We start from the raw sequence: 19659 nt of genomic DNA, 5'->3' as shown, positions 1-19659 counted from the left end.
AAGAAAGAAAGAAAGAAAGAAAGAAAGAAAGAAAGAAAGAAAGAAAGTCACTGGCAGAGGCCAGGCACAGTGGCTCACACCTGTTATTCCAACACTTTAGGAGGCTGAGGTGGGAAGATCACCCAAGGTCAGGAGTTTGAGACTAGCCTGGCCAAAATGGTGAAACCCCGTCTCTACTAAAGATAAAAAAACTAGGCATAGTGGTGTGCGCCTGTAATCCCACCTACCGAGGAGGCTGAGGCAGGAGAATCGCTGGAACCCAGGAGGTAGAGGCTGCAGTGAGTCAAGATCGTGCCACAAGATCTGTCTCTAGCCTAGGAGACAGAGCAAGATTCTGTCTCAAAAAAAAAAAATTAATAAAAAAAATAAAAACACACACAAAAAGAAAGTCACTGACGGAATTAGAATACAGGTTTTCTATTTCCTAGTCCAGGGTTCTTTCTGATATCAAAAGCTCTACATACAGCTTTTTATATTACACCTGTAATTTTACTCAAAGTTTTCAAAAACTCTAAAAAATTTTTATCTACCTGCGCAATATGCCTCCAATGGCCAACTTCAGACTCAAGTCTTGAAACTTCATTTGAGAGTCGGTTTATTTCTTGTTGGGATGAAATTATATCACCAAAGTCCATGTCATCGTCATGGAAAGCTGAAGGATGATGACTAATCCCGTAAGCGAATGAAGACGATGCAGTGGTTGCTGGTACACCACCAACTCCTGAAGGTACTGACTGAGCAGCTGACTGCAATTTCAGCAACTGATCCTGAAGTGCAATCTGTCTGGCTTTAAGATGGCTGATTTCTACCTATATATTTATAAACCATGTTTTAGAAAAGGTACTTTAAAACAATCATATTGACCTTTCATAGATTTGTATTAAAAGACACAATATAATAATTTAAGATTATCCAATGATGGTCCTCTGTTAAATGAATCTAAGTCTTACATAACATTCTAACCATAACATTTTTATTTAAAACACACTCACAATTAAGGCATAAATAATGTTACAAATAGTAGAAATATCAGAATTTTGTATGTTAATAAAGGAATGAATTTCTCAGTTAAACATGGGTTTGCTATCTTCTCTGTATGGAGTAGTATAGGCAATTTCTTAGGGTTCTGTTTGTGATTACCAAATCTTAAATGATGCGAAAATGAAAGCTGTGTCAGTCTATGCACTGGAAATTTTCTTAGAATATCTTCTGTTACAAGAGTGTTGTGTAACTGATTATGGCTGGATGTAGGCTTAAAATGCACCATGAATCAGAGGTAACTTTGTACTGGCCTGCACAGCACAGCTGGAAGAATGCTTTGATTCATAAATCCAATCTTTTTAGATAAGAAAACAGTGAAACAGTGAGCCCATGGTTATTAGCCCATGAATCTTAAAAAGAAATAATATACTGAAAGAGGTCTTAGCTCTAGCTTTGGCAAAGAGGAGCCAGTGAAAATCTGACCTGTTTAGGAAGAGAACAGTATATAAGTTCTGAAATTACCAGCAGAGTTTTGACTGAAGGCAGGTAAGTCTTAGTGCAAAATAAATTATAAACATAGGACCTACCAAAATGCCACATCCATTCTTGTAAAAGATTATTCAAAACACAAAATCAAACAATATAGACAGAACTGATATAAGCTTTCTGTAAAGTAGTCAAAGTAGTCCAGAAGACACTGCCACAACTGAGGAAAATTTGATATTGGGAAGACAGTCAACAAGTAAGGTATTTCTATATGCATAAAGTTAAGCAAGTAGACAAAAACCAAACACATTTATGTCGTATGCCATAACAAATAAGTTTTTCATATTGGAGCCCCTTCTCGAATGGAAATCTATAGTAGTGTGCAAATTTCATTCATTTTCCCACAAATGACATGAGATAAATTACATCTTGGAGAACATGAACATCACAATGAGGCCCACACATGGATTCAGGAAATAACAGATCTATATAATCATATCTTTCATCCTTGTAAAAAGTACTAAAATCCACATCTTTTTCAAATGTAGCTATGATATTTAAAAAGCTATCATTGCATGATATTTATATCAACTTGTAGAGTTATACAAGTGCAAGCTGTAATAACAGATGCTTCCAAACCTAAATGCTTAATGTGCCCTCTATCATCGATAGTTAAGTAGAAAATACCAAAATTTCCCCACACCAGCGTTTTCCACTGAGGTAAGCATCAGAATCACCTATGGACCTTTTGAAAATGACCAATACAGGTTGAATATCCTTATCTGAATGCTTGGGACTAGAATCGTTTCACATTTCAGGTATTTTCCAATTTGAGAACATTCTCATAAATATAATGAGATATCCTGGGGATGGGGCCCACGTCTAAACACAAAATTCATTTATGTTTCACATACACCTTATACCCACAGGTATGTGTGAAAGTAATTTTATAAAATGCTTTTAACAATTTTGTGCATAAAACAAAGCTTGTGTCCAGTACTTATGTGTGGAATTTTCCACTTGTGGCATCACACTGGTACTCAAAGTGTTAGATTTTGGAGCATTTCGAACTTTGGTAGGAATGCTCAACCTGTACCAGGGCCTCTTTTCAATACACTAAGTTAGAATCTCCTAGGTGGTGTAAACATGTATATGCTTTTAAAGTGTCATAATGATACAGCTGTAAACCCCTGGGTAGGAGGAACTACTGTTCTATCATAATGTTTACAAATCAATGCTACTCAAAATGTGGTCCACGGATGAATGCAGTGAATGTTCACTACCAGTTCAGAGCACGTATAGCAATATGAAGAGTAAGATTTAAGACTTTTAAAGCAATTTGATAGTAATTTTATATCTACTGAATCTTTTTTTTTTTTTTTGAGATGGAGTCTCGCTCTGTCACCCAGGCTAGAGTGCAGTGTGCGATCTCAGCTCACTGCAACCACTACCTCCCAGGTTCAAGCAATTCTTCTGTCTCAGCCTCTCGAGTAGCTGAGACTACAGGCATATGCCACCACGCCCGGCTAATGTTTGTATTATTAGTAGAGACAGGGAATCGAGAAAAATAAAAAAGTAGGTTTGTAACTTTACTTTGAACTTGTGGACAAGCACGGTAGCTCACACCTGTAATCTCAGCACTTTAGGAGGCCAAGGCGGGCAGATCACCTGAGGTCAGGAGTTTGAGACCAGCCTGGCTGATGTGGTGAAACCCTATCTCTAATAAAAATTCAAAAATTAGCCAGGCGTGGTAGTGCATGCTTGTAATCCCAGCTACTCCGGAGGCTGAGGCATAAGAACTGCTTGAACCAGGATACAGAGGTTGCAGTGAGCCGAGATCGCACCACTGCACTTCAGCCTGGGTGACACAGCAAGATTCTGTCTCATTAAAAAAAAAAAAAAAAATTGGCCGGGCGCGGTGGCTCAAGCCTGTAATCCCAGCACTTTGGGAGGCCGAGACGGGCGGATCATGAGGTCAGGAGATCGAGACCATCCTGGCTAACACGGTGAAACCCCGTCTCTACTAAAAATACAAAAAACTAGCCGGGCGAGGTGGCGGGCGCCTGTAGTCCCAGCTACTCCGGAGGCTGAGGCAGGAGAATGGTGTAAAACCCGGGAGGTGGAGCTTGCAGTGAGCTGAGATCCGGCCACTGCACTCCAGCCCAGGAGACACAGCAAGACTCCGTCTCAAAAAAAAAAAAAAAATTATTTGAACTCGCAACTTTGCTTTTTTTTTTATAGTAATTCATTTTTTATTGTATTTTATGAAATTATCACTTTCCAACAAATTGGAAATATAAGCACTACTTTCAAAACCTATGTATATCTTTAACGTGCTATACTTTTATCTTTCATCTTAGTATGTCACTAAAGGAACTAGAAAGCATGACACCTAAATCTTAAAAACCTAAATATAAAGTTATGGTAGAAATGAACATTTAGTCAACAAACTAAAAAACATCCAAATGATCTGGATAATAAAACAGGAAACAGGTCAATTCAATGTATTTATTCGGGGCCACTCACGTACTAAACACTAAGGAGAATTCAGTAACAGCACAACACATGAGGACACAGACTGTATTTTAAGGATTCAGAGTAACATTAAATTATATAATATCTACTACCAGCACTGTAAAGCAAAGACAAATCAATTCCAAAGCAGCCATTTCAAACTAAAAAAACCCAAAAACATTTATAAAGCAATTATACATAAATTATATTTAATATTGTTTTTCCATGGAAAATCAAGCACATGCCAATACAACAAACATTAGGCTTCATAAAATCAGAAATTATAAGCAACAGATGCCTAAAGATATTTTATACAAAAACTTTTTCTTCTTTTGGAAAGAAAAAATTATACTTCACACAGTTGGTTTATATAATGTAAACTTAATAGAAAACCTTATAAAGTTCTTATTAAATAAGGGATATCAAACTGAGTCGAAAATTATTAAATTCATCACTTTTTCAATATTTTTATAGATCTGAATACACCTCAATTTATATTCTAACTCTAAAAACATACCTAAATACATTACAGTGAAGTATGTATGAAGTAACTGTGATCACATTTACCTCTTTTTGTTGAAGTTGATTTCGATAACTTGCAGATTGCTGCTTTATTTGAATCTCTGATGCTTCATGTTTCTCTTCTAGATCAGTACAAAGCTTCTTAAGCCTTTCATTCTAGAAAAAAAAAGTATTTTCAACAAAAAGACTGCAAGTAAAACATGTAATTAGTTTTGTGCATGGCATTATGAAAAACGTACTGCTTCCCCCCAAAACAATGTCAAATATAAAAGGTCTCGGACAGAATTCTGGACTTCAAAATATGCTTTTAAATTAAAGTTAAAAATGCACTGACCAGCCAGGCATGATACCTCACGCCTGCAATCCCAGCACTTTGGGAGGCCAAGGCAGGGAGATCACGAGGTCAGGAGATCAAGACCATCCTGGCCAACATGGTGAAACCCCCATTTCTACTAAAATACCAAAAAAAATTAGCCGGGCATGGTAGTGCGTGCCTATAATCCCAGCTACTCAGGAGGCTGAGGCAGGGGAATTGCTTGAACCTGGGAGGCAGAGGTTGCAGTGAACCGAGATCGTGCACTGCCTTCTAGTCTGGTGACAAAGTGAGACTCCGTCTCAAAAAAAACAAAACAAAACAAAACAAAAAAACACTGACCATGTTTATATAGAATATGCATAATTCTAAACCAAACAGTGAAATAGTAACATTTTGCTCAGATTGATTTTCTGTCAAGAAAAGGCCACTAATCAATGTTTCCCCATCTTTGTCTACCCAGTTCTAGCATAGAGTAGTCAATACATATCTAGTAAACACATGGATTACACGTTTGAGTTTTTGTTTTCTCCCCAAACAGAACTTTTTTTAAAAGAAATCCTTCTGGGTGAAGTACAGGGAGGAGATAAAATCTCACATCCTTTGCTTGTCTTTCAGAGTCCCTGAAGGACCTCTGAAAAATCTAATTTGAAAACCACTATTAGAACCGCTTGAAAAAAGTTCAAAGTATACAAAATAGCCTAATTCAACGAATCTAGACATCACCCACTGTCTTCTAAGATGCTGAAAAACACGAAAAAAATTACTCAAATGGTATGTACCTAAATATTTAATTATCTTAACCTATTATCATTCCTTATTTGAATGAAATAATAAGAACATAATGGGGCACGAGAAATGGACACTAAAACTATCTACAAAAAAGAATTTACAAATCATTGCAGATAACAATTTACTAAGCATTCTACTAATATACCCACAAACACAGTTTAACAATGAATGAGAAAAAGGAGACTGATGGTGAGAAAGAAAGCTCTTGCTAAAAGGTGAAGACTTTTTCACTTTGGGGATGTCATTTGTTTTCTTCTTAGATTTTAGGAACTTCTGATGTCAACAGATGTGAAAACAATGATCCAGGAAGATTACATAAATTCGCAGAGAAAATCAATGGAATAATCAAAGGAATAATTACAAAATCCACAAATCCTAGTTTGGGACTCTATCCCCAGAAATCTAACACAGACCTTAATTATCCTGAAGAACTAGTAGTAAGAAACAGGACCAATGGTCACAGCAGCTGATTACCTTCTATTCTATTGGCTGCTTTTGCATGATTTTCTGTAAGCTGTTAATAAGAAAAACACCATACATAACTTAGCAATATAATATACTGAAGTCAAACCCTGGTTATAAAAGATCACTTCAGGTTTTTTTTTCACACAAAAATACCTAAGGCTATTTATTTAACTCTGATCAACAAACAGAACTTTAAAACTTTGAATATGGTCAATATCTACTGTTGTCTGCCCTCATCTCCACAGCCATATGAGAGTCAGAGAGATTGAGAAAAGGCTAGGCACGGTGGCTCATGCCTGTAATCTTAGCACTTTGGGAGGCTGAGGCAGGAGGATCAATTGAGCCCAGGCGTTGAAGACCAGCCTGGGCAATATAAGGAACAAAAACTACAAACAGAAAAATTAGCTGGGTGTGTTGGCTTGCACCCATAGTCCCAGCTACTCAGGAGGCTGATGAGGGAAGACTGCTTGAGCCTGAGAGGTCATGGCTGCGGGAAGCCACGATCACACCACTGCACTCCAACTTGGGTGACAGAGCAAGACCCTGTCTCAGAAGAAAAAGAAAGGCTAAGAGAGCAAATGAAGGACGGTTTCTCTTCATGTGGCTGAATCCATAAAATATGAAGAGAGTTGCCAGAGATAATATTTTCTATTATACGGAATATGGAACAGAGGGGGCTGGTCTAAAAGGAGAAAAGAATAAATGCATGGAAAGAAGACAAGAGAGTACAAATGAAAAGAGAGACAGACTCCTGATGGCCTCCAGTTCTAGCTGCAGTCCCTCTAAACTCTGACTACATTTCTGCTGTTGAAGTCCATAGGACACTCATATCTTAAAATATTCTGTCCTACTTAATCCTTGGTTATACCATTAGGGTCCACAGAAATCAACTTAATTTCTTTTTTAGGCAGTCCTAATTATTTGTAAAACTTACTCTTTCTGAGACATCTACCAACAAAGAGAAAATTTACCTATTTTTAAAAATAGAATAAAACATTCTATCTTACAATTACCATAAGGGTACCGTGGATCCTTTTATAAATCTAACAAAAATCATGGGATCATAATCAACTTGTATTTTCTGTATCTTAAAACATTTTGCTCTTTTACTATCACGGCAATTTAAAAAAAAAATTTAAAAACTTATTCCCAACTATTTAAAAAATGACAATAAGAAAACGGAAAACCTATGAAATCACCTAGGAGAATGACGCAATGGTAAAATAACCAGTTTTCTGACTGCATTGCCCAAAGTATTACATCTTTTTTTTTTTTTTTTTGAGACAGAGTCTCACTCTGTCGGTCACCCAGGCTGGAATGTACTGGCACAATCTCGGCTCACTGTAACCGGGCTGGAGTGTAGTGGCACAATCTCGGCTCACTGCAACCTCCACCTCCCAGGTTCAAGCAATTCTCCTGCCTCGGCCTCCTGAATAGCTGGGATTACAGGCACGCACCACCACGCCTGGCTAACTTTTGTATTTTTTGTACAGATGAGGTTTCACCATGTTGGTCAGGCTGGTCTCCAACTCTTGACCTCGTGATCCGCCCGCCTCAGCCTCCCAAAGTGCTGGGATTACAGGCGTGAGCCACCACACCTGGCCTATATCATCTTTTTAAAAGAAAACAGCTGTCTACAGACACCACTTTTTGCAGTTTTTTTTGTCTCTTTCATTGAAGACAGTTAAAAACTCAGAATTTTTAATTATTTGATGAAGAGAAGAAAACTGACAAAGGTAAACATTTCACAATTAATCAGACAACTCAGAAGATGAATACAAAGAGACAGAAAGCAGCATCCTAGAGTCTAATGGTTATGGTGAAACTGACTGTAGAAGTGAAATCTTAACACAGATCTTCAGATGGCAATATCCTGGATGAATTTTCTAAAAGTCAAGAATTGATGAGTGCAATATATTTCTAAGAAAAAAAAGAAATATGGCTTTCACATCATTCAACAAGAAAATACTTTACTCTGTAGTATTTTGTGACAAGGACCTATACCATTTCATTTTGCTAAGCAGGTATGTGACAGTATTATTTATTTATTTTGAAACAGAGTCTCACTCTTGTTGCCCAGGCTGGAGTGCAATGGCGGGATCTTGGCTCACTGCAACCTCCACCTCCCAGGTTCAAGTCATTCTCCTGCCTCAGCCTCCCCAGCAGCTGAGATTACACGCATGCGCCACCACGCCCAGCGAAGTTTGTATTTTTAGTAGAGATGGAGTTTCTCCATGTTGGTCAGGCTGGTCTCGAACTCACATGATCACCCGCCTCAGCCTCCCAAAGTGCTGGGATTACAGGCGTGAGCCACCGCGCCTGTCCACGTGACAGTATTCTTTCATCATGTATATTTGTATACCAACATTTACTTGATATGTTCATATGTAGAAGGCTGAAGGCAGGTGTGTATACAAAAGCAACTGGGAGGAAACAGATGACACAGAAATGAAAAAACCCCAGTGGACTGATCATTCTAATTGGCATTTATAAATCAACATGCTTTGTAATTATAGAGCAAAGATGACAGCCATCATCTCTTCAATAAAATCATGAGCCATTAAAATTTTCAAAAGTATTCGTTTTAATGACACAATCAAGAACCAGGCTGGGCATGGTGGCTCATGCCTGTAATCCCAGCACTTTCAGAGGCCAAGGTGGAAAGACTGCTTGAAGCCAGGAGTCTGAGACCAGCCTGGTCAACAGAACAAGACATGGTCTCTACAAAAAAAATTATTTATTTATTTACTTACTTACTTATTTATTGGAGACGGAGTATTGCTTAGGCTGGAGTGCAGTGGTGTGGTCTCGGCTCACTGCAACCTCTGCCTTCTGGGTTCAAGTGATTCTCCTGCCTCAGCCTCCCAAGTAGCTGGGATTATAGGTGCCAGCCACCATATCCAGGTAATTTTTGTATTTTTAGTAGAGACGGGGTTTCACCATGTTGACCAAGCTGACCTCAAGTGATCTGACCACCTCAGCCTCCCAAAGTGCTGGGATTATAGGCATGAGCCACCGTGCCCGGCCTATTACAAAAAAATTTTAAAAATTAGCTAGGTGTGGTGTCACATGCCTGTGGTCCCAGCTATTCAAGAGGCTGAAACAGAAGGATCGGTTGAGCCCAGAAGTTTAAGGTTGCAGTGAACTATGATTGTGCCACTGTACTCCAGCCCGGGCAAAAAAGCAAGACCCTGTCTCAAAACAACCACCACAACAAAAATAACTAGAAGTAGTAATAACCTGAAATCTATTAGGGAGGTAACTGAAATTTGGAATCAATATTTTACGAGATAAAGATATTCCATGTTATGCAATTAAAGGTTAAAAAGCAGTTAACTGAATTCAAAGAACATTGGTTATTTTGAGTCTTTAAGGTTTCAAAACCAGAAAAAATTAAATAAAAATTTGGATTTGCTGTATTTAAATTATTAAAATGTCTTTTTCTTTTTTTGATACAAGGTCTTACTCTGTCACCCAGGCTGGAGTACAATGGCAGGATCATAGTTCACTGCAGCTTTGACTTTCTGGGCCCTAAGATCAGGTGATCCTCCCACCTCAGCCTCCCGAGTAGCAGGGACTACAGACACCCACCACCACACCTTGGCTAATTTTTTTATCTTTATTTTTTGTAACCAGTCTCAAACTCTAGGCCTCAAGCCATCCTCCCACATCCACCTCCCAAAGTGGTGAGATTACAGGCATGAGCCACTGCACCCAGTCTAGACACTAATAATGAATAAAACAGTAAAATTAATTTGCTATTCCTGTATCTTTTTTTGGATGGAGTTTTTCTCTGTCACTCAGGCTGGAATGCAGTGGTGTGATCTCGGCTCAATGCAACCTCTGCCTCCCAGTTTCCAGCAATTCTCCTGCCTTAAGCCTCCTGGGTAGCTGGGATTATAGGTGTGTGCCACCACATCTGGCTAATTTTTTTGTATTTTTAGTCAGAGACAGGGTTTCACTATGTTGGCTAGGCTTGTCTCGAACTCCTGACCTCAAGTGATCCACCTGCCTTGGCTTCCCAAAATGCTGGGATTACAGACATGAGCCACTGTGCCTGGCTGCTATTCCTATATTCTTAACTTCTTTGTATCCAAATATTATCATCATTTTAGTGTTTAAAAAGCTCCAGGTTAAACAGAATTGCATTTTTTTTTTTTTTTTTGAGATGGAGTCTGGCTCTGTCGCCCAGGCTGGAGTGCAGTGGCCGGATCTCTGCTCACTGCAAGCTCCGCCTCCTGGGTTCGCGCCATTCTCCTGCCTCCGCCTCTGGAGTAGCTGGGACTACAGGCGCCTGCCACCTCGCCTGGCTAGTTTTTTGTATTTTTTTAGTAGAGACAGGGTTTCACCGTGTTAGCCAGGATGGTCTCGATCTTCTGACCTCGTGATCCGCCCGTCTCGGCCTCCCAAAGTTCTGGGATTACAGGCCTGAGCCACCGCGCCCGGCCCAGAATTGCATTCTTAATATTATACTTAGCCAGGCGCGGTGGCTCAAGTCTGTAATCCCAGCACTTTGGGAGGGTAAGGCGGGTGAATCACAAGGTCAGAAGTTTGAGACCAGCCTGGCCAATATGGTGAAAATACAAAATTAGCTGGGTGTGGTAGTAGTCCTATAGTCCCAGCTACTCAGGGGGCTGAGGCAGAGAAATTGCTTGAACCCAGGAGGTGGAGGTTGTAGTGAGCCAAGATGCTGCCACTGCACTCCAGCCTGGGTGACAGAGTGAGACTCCATCTCAAAAAAAAAAAAAAAAAATTACTCTTAAATAAATGTACCTCTGCAATTTAGTACGCTGTTACAACACAGTAAACCCCGGATTATGATAAATTATTGATACTATTATTTCTACATTTGGCAGTTTTCCTACTTATACAGAAATAGAGATGGGAATATTAAAGAATAGCAAACTGCAGTACCAAGTAAATAAATTTTTCATCTACAGAGGTTGATAAAAGCTCAAAAAACAATCGAGATTAAACAAGAAAAGAAAAAAAGTGCTAAGCGGTACATTTAAAAAGAAAGGATCAAAATAATGTTTGTGTAACTTTCATGACTTTAAAAAAGAAAAATCTAAGTAGTCTTTGATTTTCCTTACCTCTGATCTCAAGATCGCATGAATGGCTTCAATTTCCTTTGTCCTAGAATCAGGTAATTCTGCTACAAGAGAAATATCAAATATTGAATATTTACTCAATACCATATGAACTAATAAACAGGTATTTTCAGGAAAATATACTTCACTGAGTTTACACAGAATAGTAGGCTGATGAGAGGATTCAGAAGAAAAAAATTACTTTATTTCCATAACAACTTTTCACTGACACTAATGTTCTTCATTGTCATAAAAGTCATTCTTTTTGCCTATGCCCTATATCTTAGGATGTCTACCCTTACCCCTTAGAAATGTTCATTAAAATTTTGCTGTGGGAAATTAAGCTTCAGAAATTAAAACTATTTCTCTGTGGGCTTATGCTGCTATAATTTTAGATGCAACTTATTCAACTGGGGCTTCAGGCCTTATTTCTAACTGTAAGAATTAAAGAAAGAGGAGACAAACACAAAGGGTGGCTTGCCAGTTAGGTTTATTTTAGAGAAAACAAACCTGAGAGGGGCATTTGGCTGAGTTAGGTTAGAGGTACACTCTCTTCCAGACTAAGAGTTTTTAAGGATTTAGGGTGGGAGAGTGTATTAGAGGCTTAGACTGCCTCTGTTTTTTGTAGTGCTTATCTGGGAGGGAGAGTTGTGTGTTTATTCCATTTTTTCTGGAGTTGCAGGCATACCCCCTGTATCTGTTTTAGCTTCCCTATTTTAGTGCACCTGAAGGGAAAATAATGTGCGTATTAAGGCCCACTGCTTTAGTGGGGCCCATTGTATGAGAGTGAAGTTTGGCAGTTATCCAAGAGACTTCCCCCCACCTCCTTTTGTGCCCAAGCACCCCCTCTGTATGTGTTTTAGTGTCTGCTTTTTCTGGCTGCTTGTTGTTAGAAGAGAAGTGACTTCCTTGAAATGCATGAGGCTAGAAAGGGAGCTAGAGGTCAGGGGTGGTGGCTCACGCCTGTAATCCCAGCACTTTGGGAGGCCAAAGTGGGTGGATCACATGAGATCAGGAGTTTGAGACCAGCCTGGCCAACAGGTAAAATCTCATCTCTACTGAAAATACAAAAATTAGCCAGGTATGGTGGCGCACGCCTATAATCCTAGCTACTGAGGCTGAGGCAGAAGGATCACTTGAACCTGGGAGGTGGAGGTTGCAGAGTCAACGTTGCGCCACTGCACTCCAGCCTGGGTGACAGAGTGAGACTCCGTCTCCAAAAAAAAGAAGGGGAGCTGGAACTTAAAAGTGGCAGTATTTGTCTGAGATAACAGTGTACCTGCTCTGTCACTAACTTCTGCTCTCAATACTATCAAATAATAAATGACCTATAAACGAAGAAAAATATACTGAGAACACTTAAAGTAACATAGATGCAATTTATTAAAAATGTGAATGAGCTCAGTCTGGTTTTGTACATTTTCATTTTTTAATTTTCTTGGAGAGGGTCTCACTTCACTCTGCCACCTAGGCTGGAGTATAATGGTGTGATCATGGCTCACTGTAGCTGCAAATTCTCTCGCTTCAGCCTTCCAAGTAGTTGGAACTACAGGCACATGTGACCACACCTACCTAATTTTTTTACTTTTTTGGAGAGATGAGGTTTCACTATGTTGCCCAGGCAGGTCTCAAACTCCTAGCCTTAGGCAGTCCTCCACACTTCGCCTCCCAAAGTGCTGGGATTACAGGTGTGAGTCACCATGGATGGCCCTTGGTTTTGTACATTTTCATTTAAAGTAGAGTCAGAGCCCAGCAGTATCAACATGGTAACCACAAATGCTAGTAGAAAATCATCATCCGGCTGCTCTCGGTGGCTCACACCTGTAATCCCAGCACTTTGGGAGGCCGAGGCAGGTGGATCACTTGAGGTCAGGAGTTCAAGACAACCCTGGCCAATATGGCAAAACCCCATCTCTACTAAAAATACAAAAAAACTGGCCAGTTATGGTGGAGGGTGCCGGTAATCTGCAATCCCAGCTACTTAGGAGGTGAGGCAGCAGAAATTGCTTGCACCGGGGAGGCAGAAACTGCAGTGAGCCGAGATCGTGCCACTGCACTCCAGTGTGGGCGACAGAACAAGACTTGGTCCCAACAACAACAACAAAAAAAAAAAAAAAAGAAAAGAAAAGAAAATCATCATCCAGAGGTAGATTTTTTTCCTAGGTACTAGTATTATTTTCATTACTCACAGCTCCTTAATATAAAAATAACTTCTCTGGACTATAGTTTATTACGAGTTTCCAATTTTTTGGCTTCCCTGGGCCATACTGGAAGAACTGTCTTGGGCCATACATAAAATACACTAATGCTAACAATCGCTAATGAGCTTGAAAAACAAAACAAAACAAAACGCAAAAAAAACTCTTTCTTTTTTTTTTGAGACAGAGTCTCCCTCTGCCGCCCAGGCTGGAGTGTAGTGGCACAGTCCCAGCTCACTGCAACCTCCACCTCCTGGGTTCAAGTGATTCTCCCAACTCAGCTTCCCCAGTAGTTGGGACTATAGGCCTGCGCCACCACGCCCAGCTAATTTTTGTATCTTTTCCTAAAGAGACGAGGTTTCACCATGTTGGCTAGGCTGGCCTTAAACTCCTGACCTCAGGTAATCCCGAGGTCCTCCTCGGCCTCCCAAAGTGCTGGGATTACAAGTGTGAGTCACTGCGCCCAGCCAGAAAAACTCATAATATTTTTTTTTGGGGATGGAGTCTTGCTCTGTTGCCCAGGCTGGAGTGCAGTGGCTGGATCTCAGCTCACTGCAAGCTCCGCCTCCCGGGTTTACGCCATTCTCCTGCCTCAGCCTCCCGAGTAGCTGGAACTACAGGCGCCCGCCACCTCACCTGGCTAGTTTTTTGTATTTTTTAGTAAAGACTGGGTTTCACCGTGTTAGCCAGGATGGTCTCGATCTCCTGACCTCGTGATCTGCCCGTCTCAGCCTCCCAAAGTGCTGGGATCACAGGCTTAAGCCACCGCGCCCGGCCAAAACTCATAATATTTTAAGCAAGTTTATGAATTTGTGTTGGGTCTCATTCAAAACCCATCCTAGGCCACATGTGGCCTGCAGACCACAGGTTGGACAAGCTTGGTTTAAATCAAAAGAAGCATGCAATAATTACAGTGACAAACACTGTTGTTTAGAAAATCACCAGGGAGGGTTACATCTGTGGTTGGTTGGTTGTCTTGCTTGAAACTATGAAAGGACTGTTTAATTGCTACTCCGAAGAGGAAGGTATAATCTAATTTGTTTAGGAAGATAATTGCTAAAAGCAGCAACTATTTTAAAGAGGGATTTTACAAGTTGATGCAAACTTCATACCTTCCCCCACAAGAAAAACTTGGTCTTTTTAAGTATAAAGGGGAGATATTATGCAGACAAAAATATTCTGACTTTGTCAATGAGGGCAAATATGACATTTACCCTTCATTAATGTTTACGATTTGCTAGGCACAATTCCAGTCATTTTGCACTCATGATTTCATTTAATACTCTTAACCTCACAATAGATATGATTATCCCTGTTTAAAAGATAAGGAAACTGTGCTTTTTGGAGGTTCATTTATAATAATTTGCCCAAAATCCCACAACTTGTAATGCACAAAAGCAGAATTTCAACCCATGTCTCTCTGATTTAAAAGCCCAAGCTCCTAACCTTGAATAAATCAGCAGTGTTAGGTAAAATTGCAACCTTCTGATATTACAAATATGGATGGCTTTCAAGTTGTCCCCATAGTGCTATTTTGGAACTGTTTTATTTTGCATTACTGACACAGGGTAAACACTAAGAAATACTTGTTGAATGAATAAAAGAACTATAGCCTGACCCTCCTTTCCCTTTATTTGTTTGAGACAGGGTCGTCTCTGTCACCCAGGCTGGAGTTCAGTGGTGCAATCACAGCTCACTGGAGCCTTGAACTCCTGGGCTCAAGCAAACTTCCCATCTCACCTCCCAAGTAGGTGAGACTATAGGCACATACCACCATGCCCAGCTAAAAACTTTTTGTAGAGATGAGATCTCCCTGTTGCCCAGGCTGGTCCCCAACTCCTGGCTTTAAGCTATCCTCCCACTTGGGCCTACCAAAGAGCTGAGATTACAGGTGTGAATCACCACACCTGGCCAGACTCCTATTTTTAAAAATTTACAAAATCAATAAATTAGGTGTTAAGCAAGTCTGACTGAAATACAAAGGGAAAAGAATAAAGGCATTAAGCAACTTTGCAGATTTCTCATCACCCACTTGTGCCATTTTTATTAAGCATCTACTACGTGCCAAAAGGAAGGTGCCACATATTTGGGAATATAAGGAGCAAAAAAACTTAGTCCCCACCCTGGGCATCAGGAAAACAGATAAACTATAACTCAACATGTTAAGTGCTGTCAGGGAGAGATCCACAAAGTTCTGTTAGAACACAGATCACCAAATTCAACTCAACAACTCAACCTGTGTGGGAGTCAGAATGGTTCACCAAATAGTTAAGTACCTGACATGTGAGCAGGGCTGTACAGGAAAATTGTTTTCTGGGTGAAGGAGGAAACAGAGAAGAAAGGGCTTTCCATATAGAGGCTTGAAGTTGTGTAGGTGCCTGACAAAATCCCACATGACAGAAGCTGTGCGTATAAGCAAGCTTATGTATGTGCACATGTACAGCAACTGGTATGGCAACTAGAAGAGGTACACTGAAGGTCAGTCGCAGTGGCTCACACCTGTAATCCCAGCACTCTGGGAGGCCGAGGCGGGAGGATCACCTGAGGTCTCAGGAGTTCAAGACGAGCCTGGCCAGCATGGTGAAACCTCATCTCTACTAAAAATACAAAAATTAGCTGAGTGTGGTGGCACACGCCTGCAATCCCAGCTACTTGGGAGGCTGAGGCAGGAGAATTGCTTGAACCCAGAAGGCGAAGGTTGCAGTGAGCCAAGATCACGCCACTGCATCCAGCCTACGCAACAGAGTGAGAGTCCATCCAAAACTGAGAGGTTTGCATTTTGTTCTGTAACAGGGTCAAGAAATTTTTAAGCAGGTTTGTTTTTAAAAAGTAACTGACAACACAATTGAAAATGGACTAGAGTAGGGAGAAATGGGTGACAGGACATGAAAGACGAATAGTTCCTGGGAAAGATTATAGGGATCGAAAGAATAAGGAGTAATAAAGGAAAGGACAATTCTGGCATAGGGTAAACAAGATTTCATGACCAACTGGAAGTAGGAGATGAAAAAAGACATAAAACAAAGACATGAAGAGTTACAGTTTAGGAAACTGAGAGTGAAGCCATTAAGATTGAGAAAACAGCACATTTGGCAGGAGAACAAAATGAATACCACCTTAAACCTGGAAGACATCCAGGTTGAAGGATGCACATTCTCTGGCTTAGGGTCAAAGGAAGAGTCAACCGTTTTCCCCTATCTAGGATATAAGGAGCAACTAGTCATTTCCCATAGTTATCCAGCCCTTCTGTGCTTCTGACTGCCCTCAGGGTCCCATGCTTTCCCCAACACATAAAGACGCCTTTCACTTCTATACCCAAACCCGTCTCACTGATGCACCTTTATGGCATGGGGAACCTCAAGCGGTAAAGTGGATTTCGCTAGCCTCCCCAGTCTATTCTTCCTTCCATCTAAACAGACCCCACAGAAACTCAAAACATAAGCATTATCTTCCTATCAAACCATCTTTCCCGATTTCAACCAAACAAATATGAAGGATCTGTTAAATAAGCAATTAAACAAAACTAAGCCAGAATACTAATTTATTAAATTTATTTATAAGAAATACAATTGTCAAAGCAGCAGCTCTCACCCAAAAGAACAGTCCATTATCTCCCTGGAGCAGACTTAGATTGAAACTTAAAAACTGTTTCGATCCAAACATTGCTTACTGAAATGCCAAGAAATCAAAATAGTAATTAATGGATAGTAATTAATGTAGCCATTGATTACCATGTAACTCTGGGTCACTATTATGTGTGACTCAAACTTGTTTTACTAACAAGATTGAGGACTTCAAAAATGAGTGAAGATTGCTAAGGGTACCTTAATAATAGGGTTGTCCTCCCTATTCTACTGTCGAAATACTGACGAAATGAGCGACTATACACAAAAATTCTCAGCTGGAACGCTACAATGTATCATCACAATAAGGAAAAGTATAAAATAATTAAATGGAAAAACATGGACGTGTTTCATAACATACTCAAGACAGAAAAGAGCAAAACTCACCAAATGTTTAAATTATGAGTTATTTCAACTGTTACAAAAATAGAACAAATATACAATTCTTTAAACTGTGTCAGAATACAGGAAAGTAAGAATGAGATCAGACCCCAAACTGAGGGCAAAGTGGTGGGCGTGGATAAACCAAACAAAAATAAATTCGACTTAACGTAGGAGCAGTTTCACTCTACTGTACTTCGAAATATCCAGAATATTTAAAGGAGGAGAACCAGGAGTCTTCCCCTGGCCCCCAGTGGTCTTTCATCATAGAAAATCTGTTGAGAAGAGGCAAGAGGAGGTGTGTGAAGAAAAAAGGGAGGAGCAGCATTCCTTTGCGACCTGTCCGCGTCTCCTGACTGATGGAAGTAGGGACCAAACGGACGTTCCCAGGGTCTTAGAAAAGCCCTCCCTTCCCTCGCTCCAGCTGTTACCTTCCACTTCCTCCGTGCCCTCCATCAGCATATCCTTTGTAAAGTTTGAAATCTGGCCAGTGAGGGAAGCCAGGCTGCCCCCGACATGACCCAGAGACTGGCCCAATCCGGAGCCGAGGCCCCCAAGCCAGGACGACATCGCAGCGAGTTTAGAGAACGACCTGGTCCGCTCGGGGAAAAAAAAAAAAAAAAAGTTTAGCGCCGTCGGACGATCCGACCAAGTATCCTTGAACACCTGCCTTCGCGAGACAGGATATGACAACACAAAGCGGGGTTCTCAAGCAAGGCCGGCTCCAGGTTCTGCCTAGAAACGCAGAGGCCTGGCCTGGAATTTTACCAGGGTCCTGCCTCGAGTGACACAGTCACCCAGGGAGGGCCTTCTGCTCATTCCCACCGTCCAGATTGGGCCACTTCTTCCTCAGCTCTAGTGAGTTTCCCCAGTTCCGTGGGCTACTCCTGCCAACTCGACGCCGGCCGCCGCCATCACACTCGCTCGGAAAGCGGCAGCGGATCATAGAAAGGCGCCGCGGTGGCGTAGACAGGCCCCGCGAAGCCGCCGGACGTGTCCTTGGCGCAAGGGAGGCTGGGATCGCGGAGGACCGCGCGCGGGTTGGATAGACTGCAGCCTGCGCCTAGCGCAAGGTTAGGTACACGCAGCCGGCCGGCTTTGGCTGGGGTAGGAATGTCCTGGATAACTGGGGCATCGCGGCGCTCCTCGGACTCCTGCAGCTGCGTTTCAAAGCAGAGCCGACCCTTGGTGGGTAGTCCGGGGACCCTGCGAACCCTCCTTGTGTTGTTGAAACCTAGTGTTTTAATCGTGACTGCCTCCAGCGGTGCCTGGAGACTTGGCGGGGACGTTCCATTGCGCAGGAAGCGGCTTCAAATAGCTTACACGCGTCACTGTATCGATTAGCTGCTCCATGACAGGCACTATGGTAGGAACTGAGGCTGCAAAGATAGAACGGACGGGTTGCAAAAAAGAAAAAAGAAAGAAAAGGAAAAAAAAAGATGGGTTGAAAATTCAGGTGTCCAAGCAGGAAACACACTTTCCTTCTGTAGGAGAAATCTCTGGTGCCTTTATAGCTCACAATTGAAACCCTATTTTCTTTAACATACGACGAGCTATTTTCGTGAAGCTGCCCTCACCCAAGTAGTTGAAAAACGGTCAACCGTTTTTCAAAATGACTCTTTAGAGGACAGCAGGGCAACTTAATAGAGAAGTGCCATTTAGTGTCAACGCTCCTATGGTATTGGCGGCACTGGCTATGCAAGTGCTACACCCACACTGTGGCTGTAACACAGTGTCCTGCCTTGCTTGCTTCCTTCCCTAAAGGAAGAAAAGTTGTCATGTGACTTTCAAGCAATTGGTGCAGGATACGTGGACACACAGCATCTAGCCAGGGAGACTTCCACATTCTTTGGTTTCAAAAGGATATAGATCTGCAGTTCTTTTAAGCATAGCAGTAAATATACTGGCATCTTTCACTTCACAAGAGGGGCTACTGCAGATTGCACAGTTTGTGAACAGAACATTGGGAATGCCTCTAGTATTTGAGATCTGATGGCACCAGGCAATAGTAGTTCTCCCTGAAAGCTGAATTTTTTTTTTTTTTTTTTTTTGATATGGAGCCTCGCTCTGTGACCCAGGCTGGAGTGCAGTGGCGAGATCTCGGCTCACTGCAACCTCCGCCTCCCGGGTTCAAGCGATTCTCCTGCCTCAGCCTCCGAAGTAGCTGGGACTACAGGCGCCCATTCTTCATTTTACTAATGAGAAACCAGTGCCCAGAAATGTTAAGTAACCCATCCACGGTCATACAGCTAATAAGTGACAGACCCAGGCAGTCAGGCTTCAGAGTCTGCACA

The 19659-nt window shown here is 41.3% G+C and overlaps 1 protein-coding gene across 2 annotated transcripts in view; it reads right to left on the bottom strand.

The window, feature by feature from the left end:
- TRIP11 (thyroid hormone receptor interactor 11) overlaps window positions 1-19165 on the bottom strand; it is a 73786-nt gene extending 54621 nt beyond the window's left edge. The window contains exons 1-4 of one of the 2 annotated variants that reach the window (XM_023205487.2): window positions 17797-19165; window positions 11167-11225; window positions 4549-4659; window positions 531-809 (exon numbers count right to left, since the gene is read on the bottom strand). In XM_023205487.2, coding sequence (XP_023061255.1) covers window positions 531-809; window positions 4549-4659; window positions 11167-11225; window positions 17797-17935 — 588 coding nt within the window. In that variant the 5' untranslated portion in view covers window positions 17936-19165. Of the gene's footprint in view, window positions 1-530; window positions 810-4548; window positions 4660-11166; window positions 11229-17796 lie in introns of both variants that reach the window. The other variant, XM_023205486.2, reaches the window with a different exon arrangement.
- Between the last annotated feature and the right edge of the window lie 494 nt (window positions 19166-19659).

Source organism: Piliocolobus tephrosceles, chromosome 6, assembly GCF_002776525.5.
Source record: "Piliocolobus tephrosceles isolate RC106 chromosome 6, ASM277652v3, whole genome shotgun sequence".
In the NCBI taxonomy this organism is placed as follows: Eukaryota; Metazoa; Chordata; class Mammalia; order Primates; family Cercopithecidae; genus Piliocolobus; species Piliocolobus tephrosceles.
Note: the sequence above shows the minus strand (reverse complement) of the source record. Positions and strands in the feature narration are given on the sequence as shown.